We start from the raw sequence: 21,903 nt of genomic DNA, 5'->3' as shown, positions 1-21,903 counted from the left end.
TCGCAGCAGATGGCTCAACAAACTGACTGTGCCAGAGTTTCGGAATAGTTGTATGGGAATCGCAGCTACAAAGGCTAAATCTATTTCCGATATACACCAGAGAAATGGACATTTTGGAGTGAATCGAACGTAAAACTTTGTTCGTAAAACAATTCCGATTGCTACTGAAAACGATGTTCGAAATGTGATAAAAAGTTGTGAACCATGTCAGTCAATAGATCCAGCGCCAATACGGTGGGAAAAAGGGAAATTAAATGTTGAAGAAAACTGGGAGAGATTGGCCATGGATATCACGCATTATGGCACTGACAAGTTTTTGAGTCTAATTGATTGCGGACCTTCAAAATACGCCTTGTGGCGACAGTTATCAAGCTCATACGGAAGTCTTGCCATAGTCCGAATACTCCGTCTTATTTTTTGTGAACGTGGAGCACCGTCTGAAATATTGACTGACAATGAGCCGACATTTAAAACTAAAGAGATAAAGAGTTTCCTTGATAGTTGGGGAGTACAAATTAGGTTTAGAGCCGCTTATTATCCTGAAGGAAATGGAATTGTGGAAAGAAACCACCGTAAGATCAAGATAATAGCAGAACGATCGAAAATGTCGATACCGAAAGCACTATATTGGTACAATGTCTCAGCCGACAAAAATGGTGCAAGTCCGATGAACAAAATATACAGTTATATCATTGGTGTGAAAGGATTGGGAAAAGAGAATCTTCCTGCGCAAAATATCACGAACAAGAGATTTCGAATTGGCGATAAAGTCTGGCTGAAACCACCAAATGCGAGGTGCTATACAAAGTGGCAACCAGCTATGATAACTTGGAATGCGTCGAAACAAATCGTAGAAGTGAACGGCATTCCACGTCACGTGAAACACGTTAGACCTCAAAATGATACTCAGTCCTGCATTATCCCTGATGTTGAAATAAAGATGAATACTGAAACTGGTCAAGAGAACGCTAAAAATCAAGGAGAGCAAGTTAAAGATGTATTAGAGACGAACGAGGAAAATGTCGAAGCTGAAGATAGACCCCAAGAAATCAACATGCTTTTGCAACGGAGTGGTCGGGAACGGCGCATGCCTTCGAAATACTTTGATTGCTATTTGGATGATCCGTAAGGATCAAGGAGGAGTGTAATTCCGGAAAGTTCTAGAACATTTAATGACGTTAGGCATTTAATAGCTTTAATAGTTTTTACCAATAATAATTGTAAATATGTGTTTGCGGTGATTTATGACGATGTTTGGAAGGATATTTTAGGAAAAGCATAGGGTATATATATGGAGGAAAAAATTTGTAAAAACAGAGTTTTAGTTAGGAGAAAAGATTATTGCTGTTTATTGATTTGTTGGTTGCGAGAAAAAACTACAATTATATAGGATGAAAATTGGATATTAATCTAATGGAAATAATTTGAATAATAAATTGGATAATAATCTATTGGAAAATTTAACAAAAAAAGTGATATTTGTTTTTTCACTGAACATTAAAACTTTACTGAGTATTAATATAAATCAAAAAATTTAACCAAATAAAGGTGAATTATGGCAATTTTTGTAATAAAAATAACTTCATCAAAATTAGCTTTTACATTTGAAGCAAGTTTTCAAAAAAATTATTTATATTACATCAAAATAAAACATGACGCATCTCTGTTTTTATATTAATAAACAAGAGATATTCACAAAAATTTAAAAAAAGAACACTTGTTTTTATTGGTTATACCAAAAATTACATAATGAAACTATTCATAAAGTTTGTAAATATGGAGTACATTTAATTTAAGTTTTTTTTTTCTACCATATTTTACTATCATTTGATATTAAAGGATACACATTTTATATTAATTATAGAATACAATAACAAGTATTTTGTTCAGGTTAAAAGCTATATATCAACAAACATGTATTGTGTTTTGAAATTGAAATAAACAACAACATGAACTTGAATGTTTGCAATCTTTCTTGTTTCTACCTTTTTACACTTAGTTTTTCATAAAGATGTGGTAAGTTGAGAGTTATTACTTTTGATAATCAGTTTACTATATCAAAACACACTTGTGGACATGAGGTTATAGATTTTTTCTAATAGCTTTTTATGCTACAATACTTTGTGATCTTTTATTACTATACATTAACAAAGAATATCTAAATTCGCTCTTGCTTGCAATTGCTCTTAATTTAAGAGTGTTGCAAATCATCTGGGCTAGCTATAACAACCAATAATATTCTCAAACCTTTTTAGTGTTGTATATAATTTATATATGGGAGTAATAAGTGTAAAGTTCTAAAAAGAAATTAGGCTATTTTTTCAAAATACTTTTCTTGCTAAATGATTGGATAAATGGAAACTTAATTTGAAAAAAAGTATACCAAGTTAATAATAGTCTATTGATATTAGTAGGTAAATTTTAAAACTGTTTTACAAAATCTATCGTATGAGAATCACAGCATAGTCAAGTTTTACCATTTGGTTTATAGTTTGTTACAATGGTTGTTTTTTTTATATCTTAGAATTATAAAAACAACATAAATTACGTAACGCAATTTTCGATCGTTTTTGACCCCTCTCTTCCTCGTAACACTTAAGTAGCAAGTTTTGTATGGTGCGTCTTGAAACCACTAAACCCCTCGCCCAATAGCGTGACCCTCACCCTAAAAGAAACAGTTGTTTACTTGAGATTTTTTCAAAAAAAAGGACTTTGATTTAGCTTTATACAAGTTTATTTTAACCATTTTAAATGGTAAAATAAAATCTATACTGTTTATATGTTTTTGTTATATAATATTTGTAATCAGGGAAAAAACAAACAAATTTGTAGGTTGAACGTAAAAGCTCTAAATAGTATTTCATATTGATTAATAAAAGTGAGCTTTCGGGAAAGAAGAATGCAAACATGTATGTGAATATATTGTATATATTATATATACACCCAACTATCATTGTGCATTTTCACACTCTATAAGAGCTTTTCTTTCTTTCACATATATCCTATAACACAAACATATAAAGATTATAAAAATAAATTTAGACTTAAAATAGTTAAAATAAACTTAAAGCAAAATCGATGTCTTTATTATAAAAAAGAAAAGAAATCTCATGAAAACAACTGTTTCTTTTAAGAATGCTTTTATAATATATCTGTGTATTTACTTTCTTTCATGCGATTCTGCGCATAAAGAATCATGACGTACTACTAAATACGCGCGCGCACGAAATTACCGGAACTGTGAAGTGGTCTTTTTGAAGGTTTTCATTGTGGATCTAGATGCACGATTAAACCACTATGCAGTAATCGAATACGTAAAATTTCATCTTACTCGCAAACTATTGAAGCTATTCGATATTTACACTCAATTGATATGGATCATTAAAAAAAATTGTCCTCCAACAAGTTATTAGAATACATGCATTAACATTGGTTGGTAATAAAAAATATTCACCGGAAGTTTTAAGTAGGGCTTTTGAGTATTTTGCAATTCAAGATCTCTTTGCTATCGTATTAGAAATTATCATGAAATGCCACGTATAGTAACACTCGGTAAACTTATATTAAAAGTTGCTAAATTAGAGGATGTTGATTTCCTTAGCAATAGTTAAGGAAATCAACATCATTTGATACATTATATAAACATAATGGCTTTTTCTTGTATACCGAGATTAGAATAGGAGAAACAAATTTTGTCTATTCTAATCTTGGTAAGAGGTGTGGATTTAAATCACTTTATCTAAAACAAGTTAAACTATGCCTAAAGTAGTATGGTGACTAAGTGATCAATCCGCCTAATCTTTTCTGAATCAAGATATAAAAAGTCTGGAAATTAATTACGCAACTTGAAAAAAATGATAAACAAGTCGATAAATTGCATAAGGATTTTGCATTTAGCATTGTAAGTTCTTTAAGTGCTTTAATTATGACGTCTGACATTTTATATAATGTATGAATGGCTTTAGAGCAAAACGATGGAGTTTTATTTAAATGAAATTTGCAAGAAGTTGTCTCATGAAGTAATATTTTTTATGTTTTCTATATAAACAAATGTTCGTCTTAACCAAAAAGAGGCATTCATCTTTAGCAAAATTCTTGTTCAGAACCATGTCTCAAAAGCTCGAAATGGATAAACTCTTACTCATTCAGAAAGCTGTCAACCATTTATAATGCATTATTTACTTTAGCTATTTCGCAATGAAGCAACAAATTATCTTCACTGAAGACTTTAGTGAAGATAATTTGTTGCTTTATCTGTAGTTTTATGAATTTGCATGCAAAAAGTAAACAATTTTTTTCTCTTTTTGTTGTATTTAGGGATTGCAATCCCGGGATCCCGTATCCCGGGATCCCGGACGTTTTTGGGTCCCGAAAATCCCGAGATTCTAAACACAAAATCCCGGGATTTTCGGGATTATAGCAGGATTGAACTAATTAAATTATTTTGTAAAACAAAATGTTCAAAGTTCTTAATTATACTGAATTATAACGAGTTATATAATGCTGCTTTGCAGGTTTATCCTGTTTATGCTTTATCCTTACGATAAATGGAACAAATTTTTGAATAGACCATGTAGTTCGGGAGTTAATCATTGAAAAAAGTTTCACAAACACAAATTAAGGCAGGTTTGTTTGACTATTGTATAAAAAATAATCGTTAAGTTTGTTGGCAAGACTTCTCGCGTTAAAAAGATAAATTGTAAAATTGTTGAGCGAATTTGTGGTTAAGTGATTGCTTGAGTTTATTAAGTCGCTTGAACGTTTTGAAATGATAACCTTTTTATTGCTTTTGTTGTTTACCGCAATAATGTTTACCGCAATATATGTTAATAATAATGTTTACTAATGCTTGAGGCATCATTTTTTTGCAATGACTTTGGAATAACTGAAGAAATTAATTTTAATATAATGAAATTTCTGGTGTTTTAAAATACCTTCAAAATCCAAAATATGATGCTGTGAATGATGAAACAAATGTCTGCAAAATTTTTGGAGTTCCTCCTAAAACCCTTATTAGGAAGCAGATAAAAAAACTTATTGAGAGACTAGCTGCTTTTAAAAATGATAATTTAGAAAAATCAAGTATTGATGTTGATGAAAATATAATGGCTGTCGTTCGAAATGAAGAATCACAAGTTCGAGCCTCCCTGTCTTTAAGAGAAAAGTTACAAGAACAAATTGCACAAAGCATGAAAGCCATTCAACCAGAAACACAAACTTCAAATTTAATGTCAATCATAAAGAAAGAAATGCATCTGTTTGAAAATGGTGGAAACCGGGGGCATAATTTGGAATTAGTATACCAATATTTGTTATCTATTCCACCGACGAGCATCGAACCTGAGCGGGCATTTTCTGCAGCTGGGTATTTGGGAAGTAAAATAAGGAGTAGGCTAAATGACCAAACCTTAAATGCTCTACTATTCCTCCGGGCATATTTTCAGACAAAAAAAGAAAGTTTGTAAATAAAATATGCATTTAATATGAATTGTTTTTTTGTTTTACATTTATTATTTAGCTACCATTTATTTATAAATATAAAATAAAGATTTTCTTTAATTTTTGTCTCTCAATATTAACAAACAACTTATTATGTTATTTTTTACAAAGTAGCTTGTTGTTACAGCAGCTACATCGGTAGCCAAATTTAAGAAAATTTATGTTTACAAATTTATTTTGAAATTTTGATTGTTTATTTACTTTAGTCAAATACACTTTAAATGTTCAAATGTTATTTACATATCCAATTATTTGATGAAGGTTATTCTGTAAAGTCTGTAATCTTAAAACATAATATGGAAGGTACCGTATATATATTTCTGCATTATTTTAAGATCTTTATATACACCTGCTGCCTGTTACACAGTTAAAACAATTTAAGGCGCCATAGAAAATTAATTTAAGTCATTAAGGCATAATGAAATTAAATAAAAAATTGATAACATCAAAAAGTATATTCATATATGCAGTATTAAGTTCTGTTTTTTAGCAAATATCTCACATTATATAAAATCCCGGGATCCCGGGATTTTATTTACTTCAATCCCGAAAACCCGGGATCGTAATTTATGCCCGGGATTGCAATCCCTAGTAGTATTATAAAAATTTATGCTTGACTTAGTGAATTACAAACTGCTAGCATAGTTTTGTAATATTGCTGTTGTTATGATTGTAAATGTAAACATATATTTTTTATATATTACAAAACTATGCTCACAGTTTGTAATTTACTAAAATAAGCATATGTTTTGTATGCATGATGTCAATTATAATATATGCAACACATTTATCACAACAAATACACGATTGATCGATTAATCAGTCTTATTTTATCTAAATTATACAGTTAAAGGTTGATGCCAAAATTTAGAAGTTTTAAGCACCTTCTAAGAGTTATGTTTCTTATTGGATAAGTGTTTAGCAGATCATTCATGTGTTAACTCCAAGTTACCTTGATTTATTTAAAAAAAAAATTCTAACGGATTTTAAGGTTTGTAAAAAATTTGTTTGTATTATTAAAGTCTATTTTAGATTGATTCTGGTTACTGCCTAGTATTGTTAGCTATTGTTGAAAAATATCTGTCAGCTGGTGTTTTACGGGTTCTTACCTCAATAGAAATGTATGTTATTCCGACATTTTATACCAACATTCAAAATTTAATAGTATAATTAGCAGTGGTGAGTAAAAAGTTTCTCTTAAATACATTTTGAAGATGCATAGTCTAAATCTGCTATTGATCTAAAAACGATGTGCTCAGTAGATATATTAAAAAAAAAACTTTTTAAAGTTTTAAAAACATTTGTATATTCCTTATGGAATTATATTGCCAGTGCTATAGCCCTGGGCCCCACAGTTTTGGAGGCTTTTGTTCATTGAAAATATATTTTTAAAAGAAACTCTGAAATTAACTTTTTTGATTAATAATGGAAAGAGGCTTTCTGCTTTATAATAGATCTGAGCCCCAAAAAGTCGTGATTCCCGAAACCATAATTAATTGTACTATTTGTGTTCAGAGAGTAGTAATATTTAAGTTATTAGAATCATTTTAAAATTAATTTTGAATATTAAAATTTGTTTACTTTTAGTAGTGTACATCTTGGATTTCTAGAATTAGATATAGATATAATTTCAATTCAATTTTAATTTATGGATATCTTTTATAGAAAAGATAATGACCCAAAGTTAGTAAAGATTGCTAACATAAATAAAAAAGACAAATTTGAGTCATAAAACTCTTGTGTGCAAAGTAAACAGGGATGCAGGTCATAATAAATAAGGTAAAGTGAGAACTTTTTGAAAATATGTATTCGCGTAGATAAGGAAAAATTCAAAATTGATAAATTGGTATGGGGCGTTTCTTTGGCACCAGACAGTAGTTGTCCATGAAAGGGTTGTGAGACTAGTTAGGGGAGGAGGTAATATTTACACACAAAAAATTTTGCCAAAGGAAAAACAAATCCATGATCCGCCACTGTCCAATTCTAATATAAACGAAGTTTACAATAAAACCACAACTAATGTATCAAGGCGGTAATTTATTTGGAAAAGCAGTAAATTTTCCAGAACATTTTGCAATAATTGTTTTAAGTTTTATGATTTGCTCATTATTTGGAGGTAAAAAAGTTTAGTGCAAAGCTCTGCCAGTGTATTATTTAAGTGCTGATTTTTAATATGAGCAAGTTGTTGATATGATAAATTTAGTTTCTTCGTGTAATGGCAATACTGTTACAATTTTGTGTGATAATAATAGAGTAAATCAAGCATTCTTTAAAAAATTTAGTTTGATTTCTTCATCACGAACAACTAAAAAACACTTTTTTGCTCTATGATTATGTCCATCTAACCAAATCTTTTAGAAATAATTGGTTAACTGAAAAAACTGAAAAGTGGGTTGACTTAAAAAAGCTGTTTGAGTAAGAAAAAAACCTATTGTTAAACTATCAAAGCTCAATCAAGTGTCGATCTGTCCAAAACCCATAGAACAACAGAGTGTTGTATTAAGTCTTCAGATTTTTTGTGCTGAAACATTAACTGCACTAAAGATTCAACCGGAAATCTAGGGCTCAGGTGAAACTGTAGATTTTATATCAAAAATTGTTGACTTTTCTAAAATCCTAAATGTTAATAGTCAGTTTGAAGATGTCCGATTTAAAGACTTTAAAAGGACTGTCTTTGATAAATAAGCGATTAATGCGATTAAGTGATTTGATCCCATTGAAAAAATGTTAGGCAGTGTGATTGTCTTCGATATAAGGCAGTATTATTATCTTTGTACTGAAGCCACTAATGCCATTAATGGCTTCAATACAAAGACAGTCACACTGATTTATATCAAACATTATCACAACAGCAAACGTAGAAATTGAGCGTCACTTAAGAATTACCGCGGGCGCGGTATATATGAAGTAGAGCAAAATACGCGGAAATATCAACATACATTAAAGCGTTTAAAAGATTTATTATTAAACTGGAAATTTAACATTAAACTGGAAAGATTTATTCAATGGCCTCTCAACAAACAATTGTTACTATCTTTTTTGCCAAAAAGGAGAAGATGTTTGCAAGTATTTCATACCAACTACAAACAATCCCATAGTCCCAAAGAAGAAGTACCAATATGGTGCTTTTTATTTGATGCTGACAAAACGATTAAAAAATCTAGTGATAAATGAAAATTTAACACTAGATTTGGGACTCTATCAAATAATCGTATCTCCACGACGTTTTAAATAAGACTGTGGATTATTTATCATCTCTCTATATATAACAATGTATTTTATTTTTAATCAATTGGCCGCACATTCTGGATGAATAATATTACAACCTTTTTATTTATGTAAAGCCAATTTAGTTCTGATGGTACTATGCAAGTAATAAAAAAGTACTTTTCATTCGTTAGACCTTGTTCATTGTTTTCATTTTGACTAACCTATTTGTAAACACCATGTCCTGTCAAACTATCAAATCTAGCCGTGCATATAAACGCCATTTTAGTTAGTTCCCTAAGTATTATGATTAGCTCAGAATCTTGTACAACCCGCAGCCTTATAATAGCGCGTTTTAGAAGATCTTTTAGTGGTATGTGTACTGAATAGTCATCAGGATGAATGTTCTTATAAATGGATATATATTAATGGATATATGGCAGCCTTTTGTTCAGCACAATTTCTTAGAAGCTGTTGATTTTGATATTTCACCATCAATAACAAATGCTAAAGCTTCATCAGGTGAATACTTATTAGCAGCTTCAATGAGGTTTTTATTTTAAGTTTCTGCAACTTTTTTAGCAATTTCGTACTTAAATCACTTCTTACCCAGTGGGCACAAGAAGCGTTTGAGACGTCTAAAACATGTAGTAATACTTGTTAATATGTTGTAGTACGTATTAAAGCGTAGAAATACGTCTTAAATTTCTTGAACACTTTTTTTAACCCACTGGGTAGTTTCAATTTTAATGCATGAAATAATTTTTTATTTGTTTCCTGCCTGAAGCAAATGAAACATTCAATTGGTGGTTTTAAAAAACCATGGAGCATAATAATAAAAAAATAATCAGGAAAAAAAAAAAAATCAAATAGTTTACCTTCTCATATTGTCATAAACAATATAAAGTACAGTGACAAAAATAAAATTGCTGAAAAATTCAACAAATTATTTGTAAACATTGGCCCTAATCTTGACTCAAAAATTTAATTTTCAAATAACTCGTTTGAATCTAAGTGATGCCCACAGAGAACTAAAATACAAAGAACTTAACGTTGCTCTAAATTCCATTGTATCAAATAAAACTCCTGGTATAGATGGTATCTGTAGTATGGTAGTGGTAAATCCCAGTGGGCATTCGTTGTCCGGTAGACGTTTGTTGGACGTCTTACGAACGTAAGGACACCTGTGAGACGTCTAACAGACGTCCTCCGGACGATGCGTGCCCACTGGGATGTCTTTAAAGGATAAATAAACCTATATTTGAAACTTTCAAATACAGGTTAATTTTTTAAAAAAAGGCTGAATTTTAGAAGCCAGAGATTTAAATCGAAACGAACTCTGGACATATTTTCGTGTCACGGTAAGGAAGAAGGTGTGAACGTCCTAGTTAAATGCACTTCCACGGTGCTCTGTGACAAGACCGTTGGTCTTCTTGGAGCCCCTTAATAACAAAATAAAAAAAATTATATATAAAAAATATTTTGATTTTCAAAGACAATATTTAACTGAACACGCAATCCTAGTTAATAGTATAAGTGATTCTTTTGATATAAAAAAATATGTTCAAGTTACCTTTATAGACCTATCAAAAGCGTTTGATACTGTAAATCTTACTTAAAAGGATGGAAAGCTATGGGATAAAAAACATCACCCTTGACTGGTTTAAAAACTACCTTAGCAACAGACAACAATGTATTACTTCCGACAATTATAAACATTCAAAACTACAAAGAATTGAGTACGGCGTCCGTCAAGGTTCCATTCTTAGAACCCTTTTGTTTTTTCTATATATTAACGACCTTACAAAAATTTCAAAATAACGTATAAAAATTTCAAAAAAATGTAATAATGTTTGCTAAAAATACATATTTATTTTATTCCTCGAACTCAATCAAAGACCTTTACGAATGTATAAAAAAAGAGCTTAATAGATTAAGATCTGGTTAAAATTAATTTAGTTATCATTAAATGCAGAAAAAACAAAATACATAATTTTTTATTTTAAAAAACAAAAAATAATATACCAACTATACTTCCCTTACTAAAAATAGATAAGATAAACATTGAAAGAACAGAAACAGCTAAAACTAGAAACAGCTAAACTTCTTGGGATACTTATTGACAAAATTATATCTCGGAGAGCCTATTTTAATACAACAAACACTAAAATTTCAATAAATATTGGTATACTCTACATTATAATATCAAATCTCTTTTTTGTCTTGCATCCAAAATTATCTGATATACACTGATATTTCATGAGCAAGTACACACAAGCTTAAATTGAAGTTATCTTATGTACGCTAATATTTCATGGGCAAGTACACACAAACCCAAATTGAATACTGATATCAAGATTAGTTTATAATAAAGTAAAACTGACCCATGCTAAACTAAAACTTGAATACACTAAATGTTAACCAAATCAACATCTACCAAAATATCCTATTCATACTTAAATACAACCTTGAACTATTTCCATCGCATTTTTTAAATAACTTTTTTCAGATTAACTTTAATATATATATATATATATATATATATATATATATATATATATATATATATATATATATATATATATATATATATATATATATATATCAAGAGCAACAGGCAACTTCACATTGCCTAAAAAACAATAAATTTCTTACCGGAGTCCGTACCTATATAATAAAATAATATCCGAAAGTATATAGATTAGAGCATTAAATAATCCTACCACCTCGAAAAAAAAATTAAAATATCTCATACTTAATACCAACAATTGTATCGACATGTATTAAATTTAACAATAAGAGTTATGCGAAAATATTTATGTGTATTACTGACCGTATATTTTTTAACCACTTTTGGCTATATATAAAAAATAATTAGATTTGTTTTAACCATTTAGAAAGTATCTAGTATTTTTAGTTTAATGAGAAAAAAAAGTCAATTTCAAACAAATAACATCCAAAATCCATCTTTATTTTAAAATGTTAAAGAAACCCAATAGGGGAAATTCGAAACAATGTATATAATTTAAATAGGTTGCATACATATTACATATACTAGTTTAAGCACATATTATAGGTTCTCGTATGTTCCCTAATTAGGGAACATACGAGAACCTATATTATATGCTTGAACTATTGAATTATGTTTTTTTAAAGTTCTACTAGGATACTTTTAAAGTTCTACTAGGATACTTTTAAAGTTCTAGTAGGATACGGAATTAGTTTATATATTTAAACTATTTAAAGTCAGCATTTATAATACACTTATAAACTGGCTTGAAATAACGAGGTAAATATTTAACATTTAATACTTTTATTTTGTATAAAAAGTGTCACATAACTTGAATTATGTGACACTTTTTGAACAAAATAAAAGTATTAAATGTTAAAAATTTACCTCGTTATTTTAAACCAGTTTATATGTGTATTATAAAAGCTGATCTTTACTTTATATTTTTTTCGTAAAGCTATACTGATAAATAGTTTAAATATATAAACTAATTCCGTATGCTAGTAGAACTTTAAAGGTTACTGTTTACTATAGCTATGCATAAAATTTAAAAATTTCACGTTTTTTTAAAAAAATAAAATTTTCATTTTACATAAAACCGCAACTGATTTTGTTGTTTTAAAAGATACTATTATACTCAAAACAGTAAAAGAGGGTATTATGAATATGTTTTATTACATGGCTTTTAATATGAAAAATGGCTCCAGGAAAAAATCCTCCCAGAAATAATTCCTGCGAGGAAAACTCCCAAGAAGAAATCGGTTCAAGGAAAAAATCCCCTCAGCCAATGCTCTACATTGGCATTCTTTGCATGTTCTACCTGTTTGTCAGTCGATCTATGTAAACCTTGGATGTTTCATCTATTTGCCATTCATTAAATGTACACTCCGTGCATGTTCTACATATTTGTCAGTCGATTTATGAAAAATGAGGGATTAATGCAAGTGATCATATTTTAAACTCGCTTATTCTCTGTGACTACAAACACAATTTTTCCGGTTCGCAACTTATTAAACTTGTTTAGTCATTTAAAACATAAAAATATGTAAAAATTAATATATTAATTAGGTTCGAGTAAGAAAATATATAGTGAAGTAAAATATTACATGTTGTTAAACCTAATTTTTTTAAATTTAGTTTATAATTTAATTTAAATTAATATTAAATATTTAACATTAAATAAATTTCTAATAACATGAATTGATATTCATTTTTAATAAGATTTATTTATTATAATTTTATGTTATAGTATTTAATATTACGTATATAATAATATTTGATATTAAAACATAAAACTATAATAAATAAATTATTAATATATTATAATTATTATTATACTACAATTTTTATTATATTATAATTATTATTTGATTATGATATTACATTATAATTAAATAATGATTATAATGTAAAAATTTTTTTTTATAATTTAATAATAATTACTATGATACAATAATTATAATATTATCTATAGGATATTTATTAATTATGTTAAAAAAAAAAAAAAACTTTTTCAATACTTGCCCATTTGGGACTGACTTTGCCTCGGAAAGCCTTGGCCTTATAACTTGTGGCCGTTTTGGTTTACACTACAATCTAATTGATATATATATATATATATATATATATATATATATATATATATATATATATATATATATATATATATATATATATATATATATATATATGTATATAGAAAGTTAAAAAAAATTGATTTGTTACGGTTGTTATCTGTCAGGCATGCCTCAAATATTGTTTGCTAGGCCAGTTCTTGGAAACACGAACTGCTGTATTTACTCTATGATTGACTGGTATATTTTATGAGGGATTTCTTTTCATTGTTTAAGAGTAGCAAAAATGCTTTTTTGTGTTTCGACCAATTTGATTGCGTTGATTTATCGTACTGAACTAGAAATGATGGACTATAAAACGAAAGGGTTTGTCTCAAAAATTAGCTGTCTATAGTTTGATGTTTTTTTAGTTTTTTCGTTGTTAAATGTTGTAAACTTAAGTTGTTGGACTGGCGTCCTACTCTTTTTCTTTTTAGCAAGGTTTCTTAATCAGTTGATTTATTATGCAGTTAATAGACGCCTTACTACATAATGTCTTTTTCAAGACGTCAATTTCGCAGTAAAATTTATTTTCCTGCGCTTCAAAATGATATTTTATTGTTTCAAGTACTCAGATTAGAGCTGCGGAGATCATGCTATTGAAGAGCTCTTAACCATTTTGAGATTTTTGGGTATTTGAGCAGCCTACAAAGAAAATGCAATGTCCAGAGCTGACCAGATGATTGCGAAATAGTTTCGTTCCATTGGTGCGTTACTCGATTAGCGATGTCATTAATTTGTAAATATTTTGTTACACAGGGACACAGTTTTAGTATGTTTTTTTCCCGTGAAAAATAATACAGGGATTAAAAGGTTTTAGTATGCGTTTTTTTCAGAGATGCAAAGAACCTTAAAATAATTTTTTTCTTAGTAGTCTTTGAATACTTTAAGCTCTTTTTCTTCTTCTTCCTCTTTTTTTTATCTTCCCTTTTTTTCGTTAGGTGAAAGCATCATTGCCATAACCGGCGATTTTTGTTGTTACCGGATTATGACCGTTATGTAAAATAGACTTATTTAAATTACTTATTATTGTTTTTACCGAATATCGGGGTGTAGGCTGTTTACAATTTCTGCTGAGAGCCTCTTAATTTAAGATGCTATGTTTAAAGGCAATTTGCAAATTATTCAGATTATAAAAAATTATACTTATTAAATATGGTTTCTTCTTCAAATGATTGGGCATCTCTAAGAAATGCTGGTAATAATTATTTTAAAGATAGTCGATACAATGAAGCTGTAGAAAGTTACACTCAGGCAATTTTGCTCTGCGATGTTCAATCTGAGCGATGTATTTTACATAAAAATCGTTGTGTATGTTATCTAAAATTAGAGAAATATCAAAATGCATGTGAAGATGCAGATTTTGTATTGAAAACTCAACCAAATGATGTCAAAGCACTGTTTAGAAGGTTGGCTGATTAGTTATTTTGATTTTTGTATTGTTATTAAGTTTGTTTTAATGTGAAACCCTGCATCTAAAGAAAACAAAAGCATGCTTTTTTTTGCTTATATTTACATCTGAATATTTTTATATTTAAAAGCTGAGTTATATAATATATATTTAGTAATGGTTTTTAAAAATCCAAAGATATGAATAATAAGTATAAGATTAATAAGAATGGATCGATTGTATAATGAGTGGATTGCTACTTTTACCTTTAAACGTTGATAACCAAAACATATTTACTTATGAATAAATAATGAAACTGAAAGATAAAATTCATAATTTTTACTAAGAATTTTTAAGGATTTTAAAGTTGCTAAAGCCATTTATGATATAAGTGTTTTCGGATCTAATCACAGTTACTACTTTTTCTAAAAATTTTGATGACTGAATTATAATATCATCTGTATTTATATAATACAGATTGAACTTTAAAATGCCTTATAAAAATATAAATGAAATGAAATTATGAAAAGTATAATTGAATTCATTGCAACAAGGTGCTGCAAAAAGTAAGTTATTTTAGTTATTTACTAAAAATATATTACCTATAAATTAACTGTAGTGTAAGATATCAAAAATTTGGAAAACCGTTGGGCTTATTAATAATTTTTGAAATGTTTTGACTGATATGGTTAAATTTTTTAAACTTTGTTGATGAAATGATTGATGTTTGAATTAAATGGTTTTAGTTCAAATGCATTCTTATTAACATTTAAAAAAGTTTTAAATCTCCATAGTGTTTTCATGAATTTTTCAATATGAATTTTTTTATTAAAAAAAAAAAGAGATTCGACCAAATCATTTGTAGACATAGTGGATCTTATTTTTTGTATATATAAATAGCTGCAATGAAAGTTTGCAATGGCGAGGGTTCCTGATTTCAATGTTTGCAAAACATTGAAATCAGGAACCTTAAGAACTTTTGCATATATTAAATAATTTTATAAATTGTGTCTTCATGTTTATAAATAAGATAATTTATGCTTTTATTTTAAAATGTTAATCATAAGAAATGTCTATAAAAATAAAAGCAGATTTTACTTTCTTGCTGTTGAGTAGGGTGTTTAAAAAAAAAAAACTTAAACTGTTCTTACTCTCATGAAGGTTTCATATTTCATGTTATCCAACCTTTAGCCTTCAACAAAGTCCTGGAAACCTACCAGTTAAGCAGTTAAGTTAGCTTTGTTGACCTGGTAATAACTGATAACTTTGACTTCTCCATATGAAACTACTTGGAGGCATCACTCTTGACTAACATCTCCAATATCTTCTTTACTTTCTCTTCAGCATCATCCTCTGCTAGGATCAGTATTAATAACTGTTCTATTAGTACCAACCATGCCTCTGCATGATGACAAGAAGGGCCTGTTCTAGTTTTGGGTAATGGTCCCATAATTCAAATGATGGTTTAAAGGCAGCCAAGTCATTTGAAATTGACCTGTTTGTCATATAGGCTTTAAAGAACCAGAGTCCATAGCATATAGAAACAAACAATGTTGCTGTTTTTACCATCTTCTCTTCCTCAATTTATAACCTGGACTACTTTCTCAGTCATTTCCAGGGTCACCAGGTATAAATTATCCTAATCAAATATATAAAAAAAAATATTGAAAATGAACCCAATATTCTGTAAATATACCTGCCTTTATGATAGACTTCTTCTAGTCTTCCCTGTTAGATGTCTTTGTGGTCAATGCCTTCATGCAAAACTTCCATAATATGAAAAATGTGTAACTCCAACATGTGTTGCTTGCGAAGAAACCAGGAGAAAGGAATATTGAGAATATTTATGAGAATGGTAATGGCACCAACAATACTCCATTATTGGAAGAATTAAGCACATTCCTATGTATTGGTTACTTTTTTTTATTTATGTATGTATTTAACTATTTTTTGTTTCTGCTGAGTTCCTTTTTTTTTAGTTACATAATTAAAAGCTGCATTATTTACCTGACTTTTACCTGAGTTCTCCAAAACCAGTCTTGTTCCAAACATTCATTACAAGAGCAGTTACACATCTATGACTGGGATCTTCACATAATCCATTCTTACAGATAATAATTTTACTTGGAAAACTTTTAATGATGTGTCAGATACCCGGCAAATTTTTTAGGTGTGTTGGTTTACCTTGCAATTATTGGAGGTGTCTGGTAATTTTAGAGATGCTTGGTAATTTTTTAAGATGCCTGGTAATCCAGAAATAGAAAAAGAAGTGTCAGTTACCTGGAAACCTTCTGGTGAACAGGGTACCTAGTAATTTGAAATTACCAGGTACCCATCATCTCCCAGTATTGCCAAGCATTTGAAAAATTTATCTAAGATTTTTAGAGGTAGCTAGGCCCCTCCAAAAATTAGCAAGTAACTTCAAAAATTACCAGGTACCTAACACAACAACAAAAATTGCCTGGTACCCTGCACATCTCTAAAAACATTTAGGAAAATCTACAACAATAACTAGAGCTTTTTTAAAAGAAAACCCTAGTTATCATAAGTTTAAGCATGATTATCTCTTTAAACTTTTAGCATATCTTCTTTTAAAAATAAATATGCTTATAAAAACATGCGTCAGACTAGTACTATTATTATTAATACTATCATTCAACTTATAATCAATAAGATTAATAATAAAAAATAATTCTTTACAAACCAATCCAAAGTTGAGCTAATTTTTTCTGAAAAATTCAATTTTGTAAAATTTACAAGTATAGCTTTTTGACAACTGATTTTTTTTTCTTTTTCTTTTTAACCTCAAGGGACTTTAGAGAATAGAGAAAACTTAAAAGGTGGGGGGGGGGGAGAAATGTTTTTGGGAAACCTACTGTTAAAATCACTTAAGGAATGTTGAGTAGCCATGGCACAGTGGTTATGGTGCATGCTTTAAAAGCAAGAGATCTAGGTTGGAAAAAAGAGATCTGCTTCAAAGCTAACTCTGATGTAGGCATAAACTTTCTAGTTAAATGCTTTTCTGTGGTGCTCTGTACAATAATGTAAGGCAACTACAACTAAAATTAGAAAAAATAAATGTGTCAAATTCATAACTGAATTTATAAATGGAAGTTGGTAAAGTTTTCATTCGTAGAAAATAAGTGTTGAGACTTTAAAAAAAGATGCATTGACTAATATTATAGAACTTTTTATAAAATATTTGTATACCAAAAATTTGTCAGAAATATTTTTTATCTATGCCAATTAAAAAAAAAAAAAGCTTCTATTAATAAAGACTCATCAGATATTTGATGAGTCTTTATTGATGAAACACAGTGTTAAATGAAAAATTTTAGTTAAGTTATTTTCTACTAATTTATATATACATATATATATATATATATATATATATATATATATATATATATATATATATATATATATATATATATATATATATATATATATATTTACATACATACTAGCAGTAGGCAACCCGTAATACGGGTTTGAAGTAAATAAATTATTAATAACTTAATTTGTTTTCTCTAATGAAATATAAATTTTTAAATACTTTTTTAGTTCTGCTTACTTTTATTTTTCTTGGCTTCTTAGTTAAACAATACTGTTAGCTTCATTAAAGATACAGTTAACCATTTATTTCGCAACGTTTGGACATTAAATGCGCAAATTACAACAAAATGTTAAAATATGAATTGAATTATATGCATAGATCATTCAAGTCTTATTTAAAAATTTTGAAAAATTGTTTAGGTAAAATATCGGAAATATATCTTCCCTTTCCTTTCTCTTAATTTTGCTTTTAGTTGAGTAGTTTCTAATTTTTTTTTAAACTTTTCTTTATTTTGCTAAGAGTGACGAGTTAAGCTTAAAAAAATAAATATTCACAAAAATTATACCTTAACTTGTATCTTAATATAACTTATTAATATATAACTTGTAAACTTGTATGAAAGAAATTGTTTTGGATATCCAGAAAAACTATAAGTTGAAAAATATATCCACAATTCCAGATAAGGCTAATCCCTGTTTACTGCTCCTACAATATTAAAGCTTATTACTCAAGCTATCTTTTTTTTTAATAATCCAGCAGAAATTATAATAATTAAAAAAAAAATACGGTAAACAAATATGTCAATTTACTTTATATTAACATATATTAACATATATTTATTTCAGCATTCATCCAATCCAAATTTATACTATTTATATTTAGCGAAAAATGTCCGGAATATATTTTGCCTTGCGTTAACTGTCTTAACTTTGCGTTAAAATTTTTAGTTATATTTAAAACTTTTTATTAATTTTTGTATAAGTCAGGTTGATAAAAAAAAGCAATTGCTTTTATTCGACATTTTTGAAGTAATTGTTACGCTTTACATTAATACAAATTTGAGCAAAATTTGAACAAATTTGAGATAAATACTTTCACATAAATGTGAGCAATCAGTCTAAAAGCGTTGAATAAAAGCAATTGCTTTCCTTTATTCACCCGGCCTAATGAGCTAAAAAGGCTATTAAAGAGGTGTTAAAACCATGTAAAACAGTTGTAAAAATTAAATATTAAAAATTGTGTTCACTTTTTTTGAAAAATAAATTTATATACATGATAAATAGTTAAATATGTAACAAAAATATTGTTGAAGGTTCTTTTTCCAAATGAGTTATAATAGCCGCCATCTCCAGGACCGAAGAGTCAAGCATAGCCTGTTGTAAAAAAAAACTATACTAAAATAATTAAAAATATTTATTATTCATAGAGCGATTAAACATTAAAAAAGCTACGTGATTCCATGCTAGTAGGAAGTTATAGAAAAAAAATTGAAAAGTAAAAAAAAAAAAAAATTAAAAAAGAACAAATATTCGCAGTCTGACCCGGATATAAATTTTCTGTTATTTCACGCCATTTGGGGTTGCAAGTAAAAGTAATGAAAAGATCTGGTTTACTATACTTTTTAATAATTGCCATAGCATCTTCAAAGTTTTCTTTTAAAGCTCTCGGACTTCCTACATAAGATGATGGCAAAACAACTACTCGCCATGGTCTAACATTACGTTCGTTTGCAATGTTGTTAACATGTTCATGTAAGGCATCATACTGCTCGCTTCACAGTTTATCTTGATTATTTCTGATAAAAGCAAGACGCTGGCCTTCAATTTTTACATATGCATCTACAGCATATTGCTGAAATAGTTTCTTGCCATAAAAAAATGAACAGAAAAATTGCTGAACAGAAAGTCTATAATTGTAGAACAGAGATAATGTAACATGATTTCTAACCAGTGTGGCACGCCTAGGGTTATGCACTACTGATTATGCCAACCAGCATCACCTCTTGGGAAAAAGAGAGGATAAATCATAGGATCTAAGTTGGCTGACATACTTGATACAGTTTTTAAAGGATGACCTATTGGGTAAAAAACAACTTCCTTGGAAGTTGGGGAGCACCATCTTTGCCAACAAATACAACTGCAACTTCATCATTATATATATGTATATAATGATGAAGTTTACAACTATATATATATGTAGATCATATATATATAGTTGAGAATATATTGGTGGAATACCTTGATCTGGCCTAAGATTACCTACACGATGATAAATCTGGCCACATATTTTAAAACATGGAGGCCCATGATTTATTGGTTGAACTACAGTTGCTTTAAATGAAGCGAAAGAAAGACAGGCATTATAATTTCAAATATGTTTAAAAAAATTAACATTAGCATTACAATCTACATAACTGTAAAATAAATCTTGTAAAACTTGTGTAAAAGGAAAAAGCGGAGGCAAAGCTACCTTACCATTATGGCAACATAAAAAATGTGTTTCATCTGGAAATTTCTTAGCACCATAGTGCTGACAAATTTGATTCATTTCTCCTAAATAATAATAATCTGGAATAGCATTACTTCTTGCTATAGAATACATTCGTCCTTGACCAACAGATCTTCCTACATTTTGGTGACGATTAACTTCGCCTTGATTTAGCCTATTTCTTTCATTTTGGTGACGATTAACTTAATCTTTATTAAGCCTATTTCTTTCATTTTGTAAATGATTAATTTCATCTCGCCTAAGTTTATTTCTTTCATTTCGTCTTCGATTATTTTCAACACGCCTTATAGCACTTACATCATCTTGTAAATACATAACTTAATCTAGCCCATCATCCATTTTAATGTCATCATTTTCATTAAACATATTTATCAAAGCAACACTAATTATTTCTTTTTTTTACTACTCTAACGTCAACAATAAAATAAAAAAACTTAATAACTAAAATAATCTTACTTTAAAAATTACAAAATAAAGAAACCAAATAAATGCAAAATAAAATTAATTTGCCATCATCAAAAGTAATACACCTGTATTACTTTTTCTTAAGTTTATTTAATTAAAGTTAAGTAAAAACCTGCAACCATATTAGCAAAGACTTAAAAAACGCAGGTTTTTAAACTCCCCCCCCCCCCCCCCCCAACACACAAGGTATGACACTGCGGCGACTCCAAGGATATATATATATATATATATATATATATATATATATATATATATATATATATATATATATATGTATATATATATATATATATATATATATATATATATATATATATATATATATATATATTGAACTATTTATTAGTGAAAACACACTGCGGCGATTCAATATATATATATATATATATATGTATATATATATATATATGTATATATATATATATATATATATATATATATATATATATATATATGTATATATATGTATATATGTATATATGTATATATATATATATATATATATATATATATATATATATATATATATGTATATATATATATATATATATATATATGTATATATATATATATATATATTGAACTATTTATTAGTGAAAACATATGAAAACCAAAATTTTCTTTATAATATATATAGCATATTTTATAAATAAACCTCTACAATTTCCTTGGTACAACAACTCGATTTTGATTAATAGCAACTCTGTAAACATGAATTTTCTAATAATCTAAATCTTAATAAATTATAAACAATTAAACTTAAATAAAAAATGTATGAAAATGATCAATGCTATATTAAATATAGAAAAACAAACATATAATAACACAATTATATCCCAAACCACATTTCATTCATGCAAGAGAAATCATTATA

The 21,903-nt window shown here is 28.2% G+C and overlaps 1 protein-coding gene across 1 annotated transcript in view; it reads left to right on the top strand.

Annotated features, from left to right (window-relative positions):
- The first annotated feature begins 14,341 nt into the window (after nt 1-14,341).
- Nucleotides 14,342-21,903, top strand: part of LOC100204506 (protein unc-45 homolog A) — a 12,858-nt gene continuing 5,296 nt past the window's right edge. Inside the window, exon 1 of the mRNA XM_065809153.1 lies at nt 14,342-14,738. Coding sequence (XP_065665225.1) covers nt 14,485-14,738 — 254 coding nt within the window. The 5' untranslated portion in view covers nt 14,342-14,484. The remainder of the gene's footprint in view (nt 14,739-21,903) is intronic.

The sequence above is a fragment of the Hydra vulgaris genome, chromosome 11 (genome assembly GCF_038396675.1).
Source record: "Hydra vulgaris chromosome 11, alternate assembly HydraT2T_AEP".
Lineage (NCBI taxonomy): Eukaryota > Metazoa > Cnidaria > Hydrozoa > Anthoathecata > Hydridae > Hydra > Hydra vulgaris.
The sequence above is the reverse complement of the archived record's forward strand: the minus strand, read 5'-3'. Positions and strand labels throughout refer to the sequence as shown.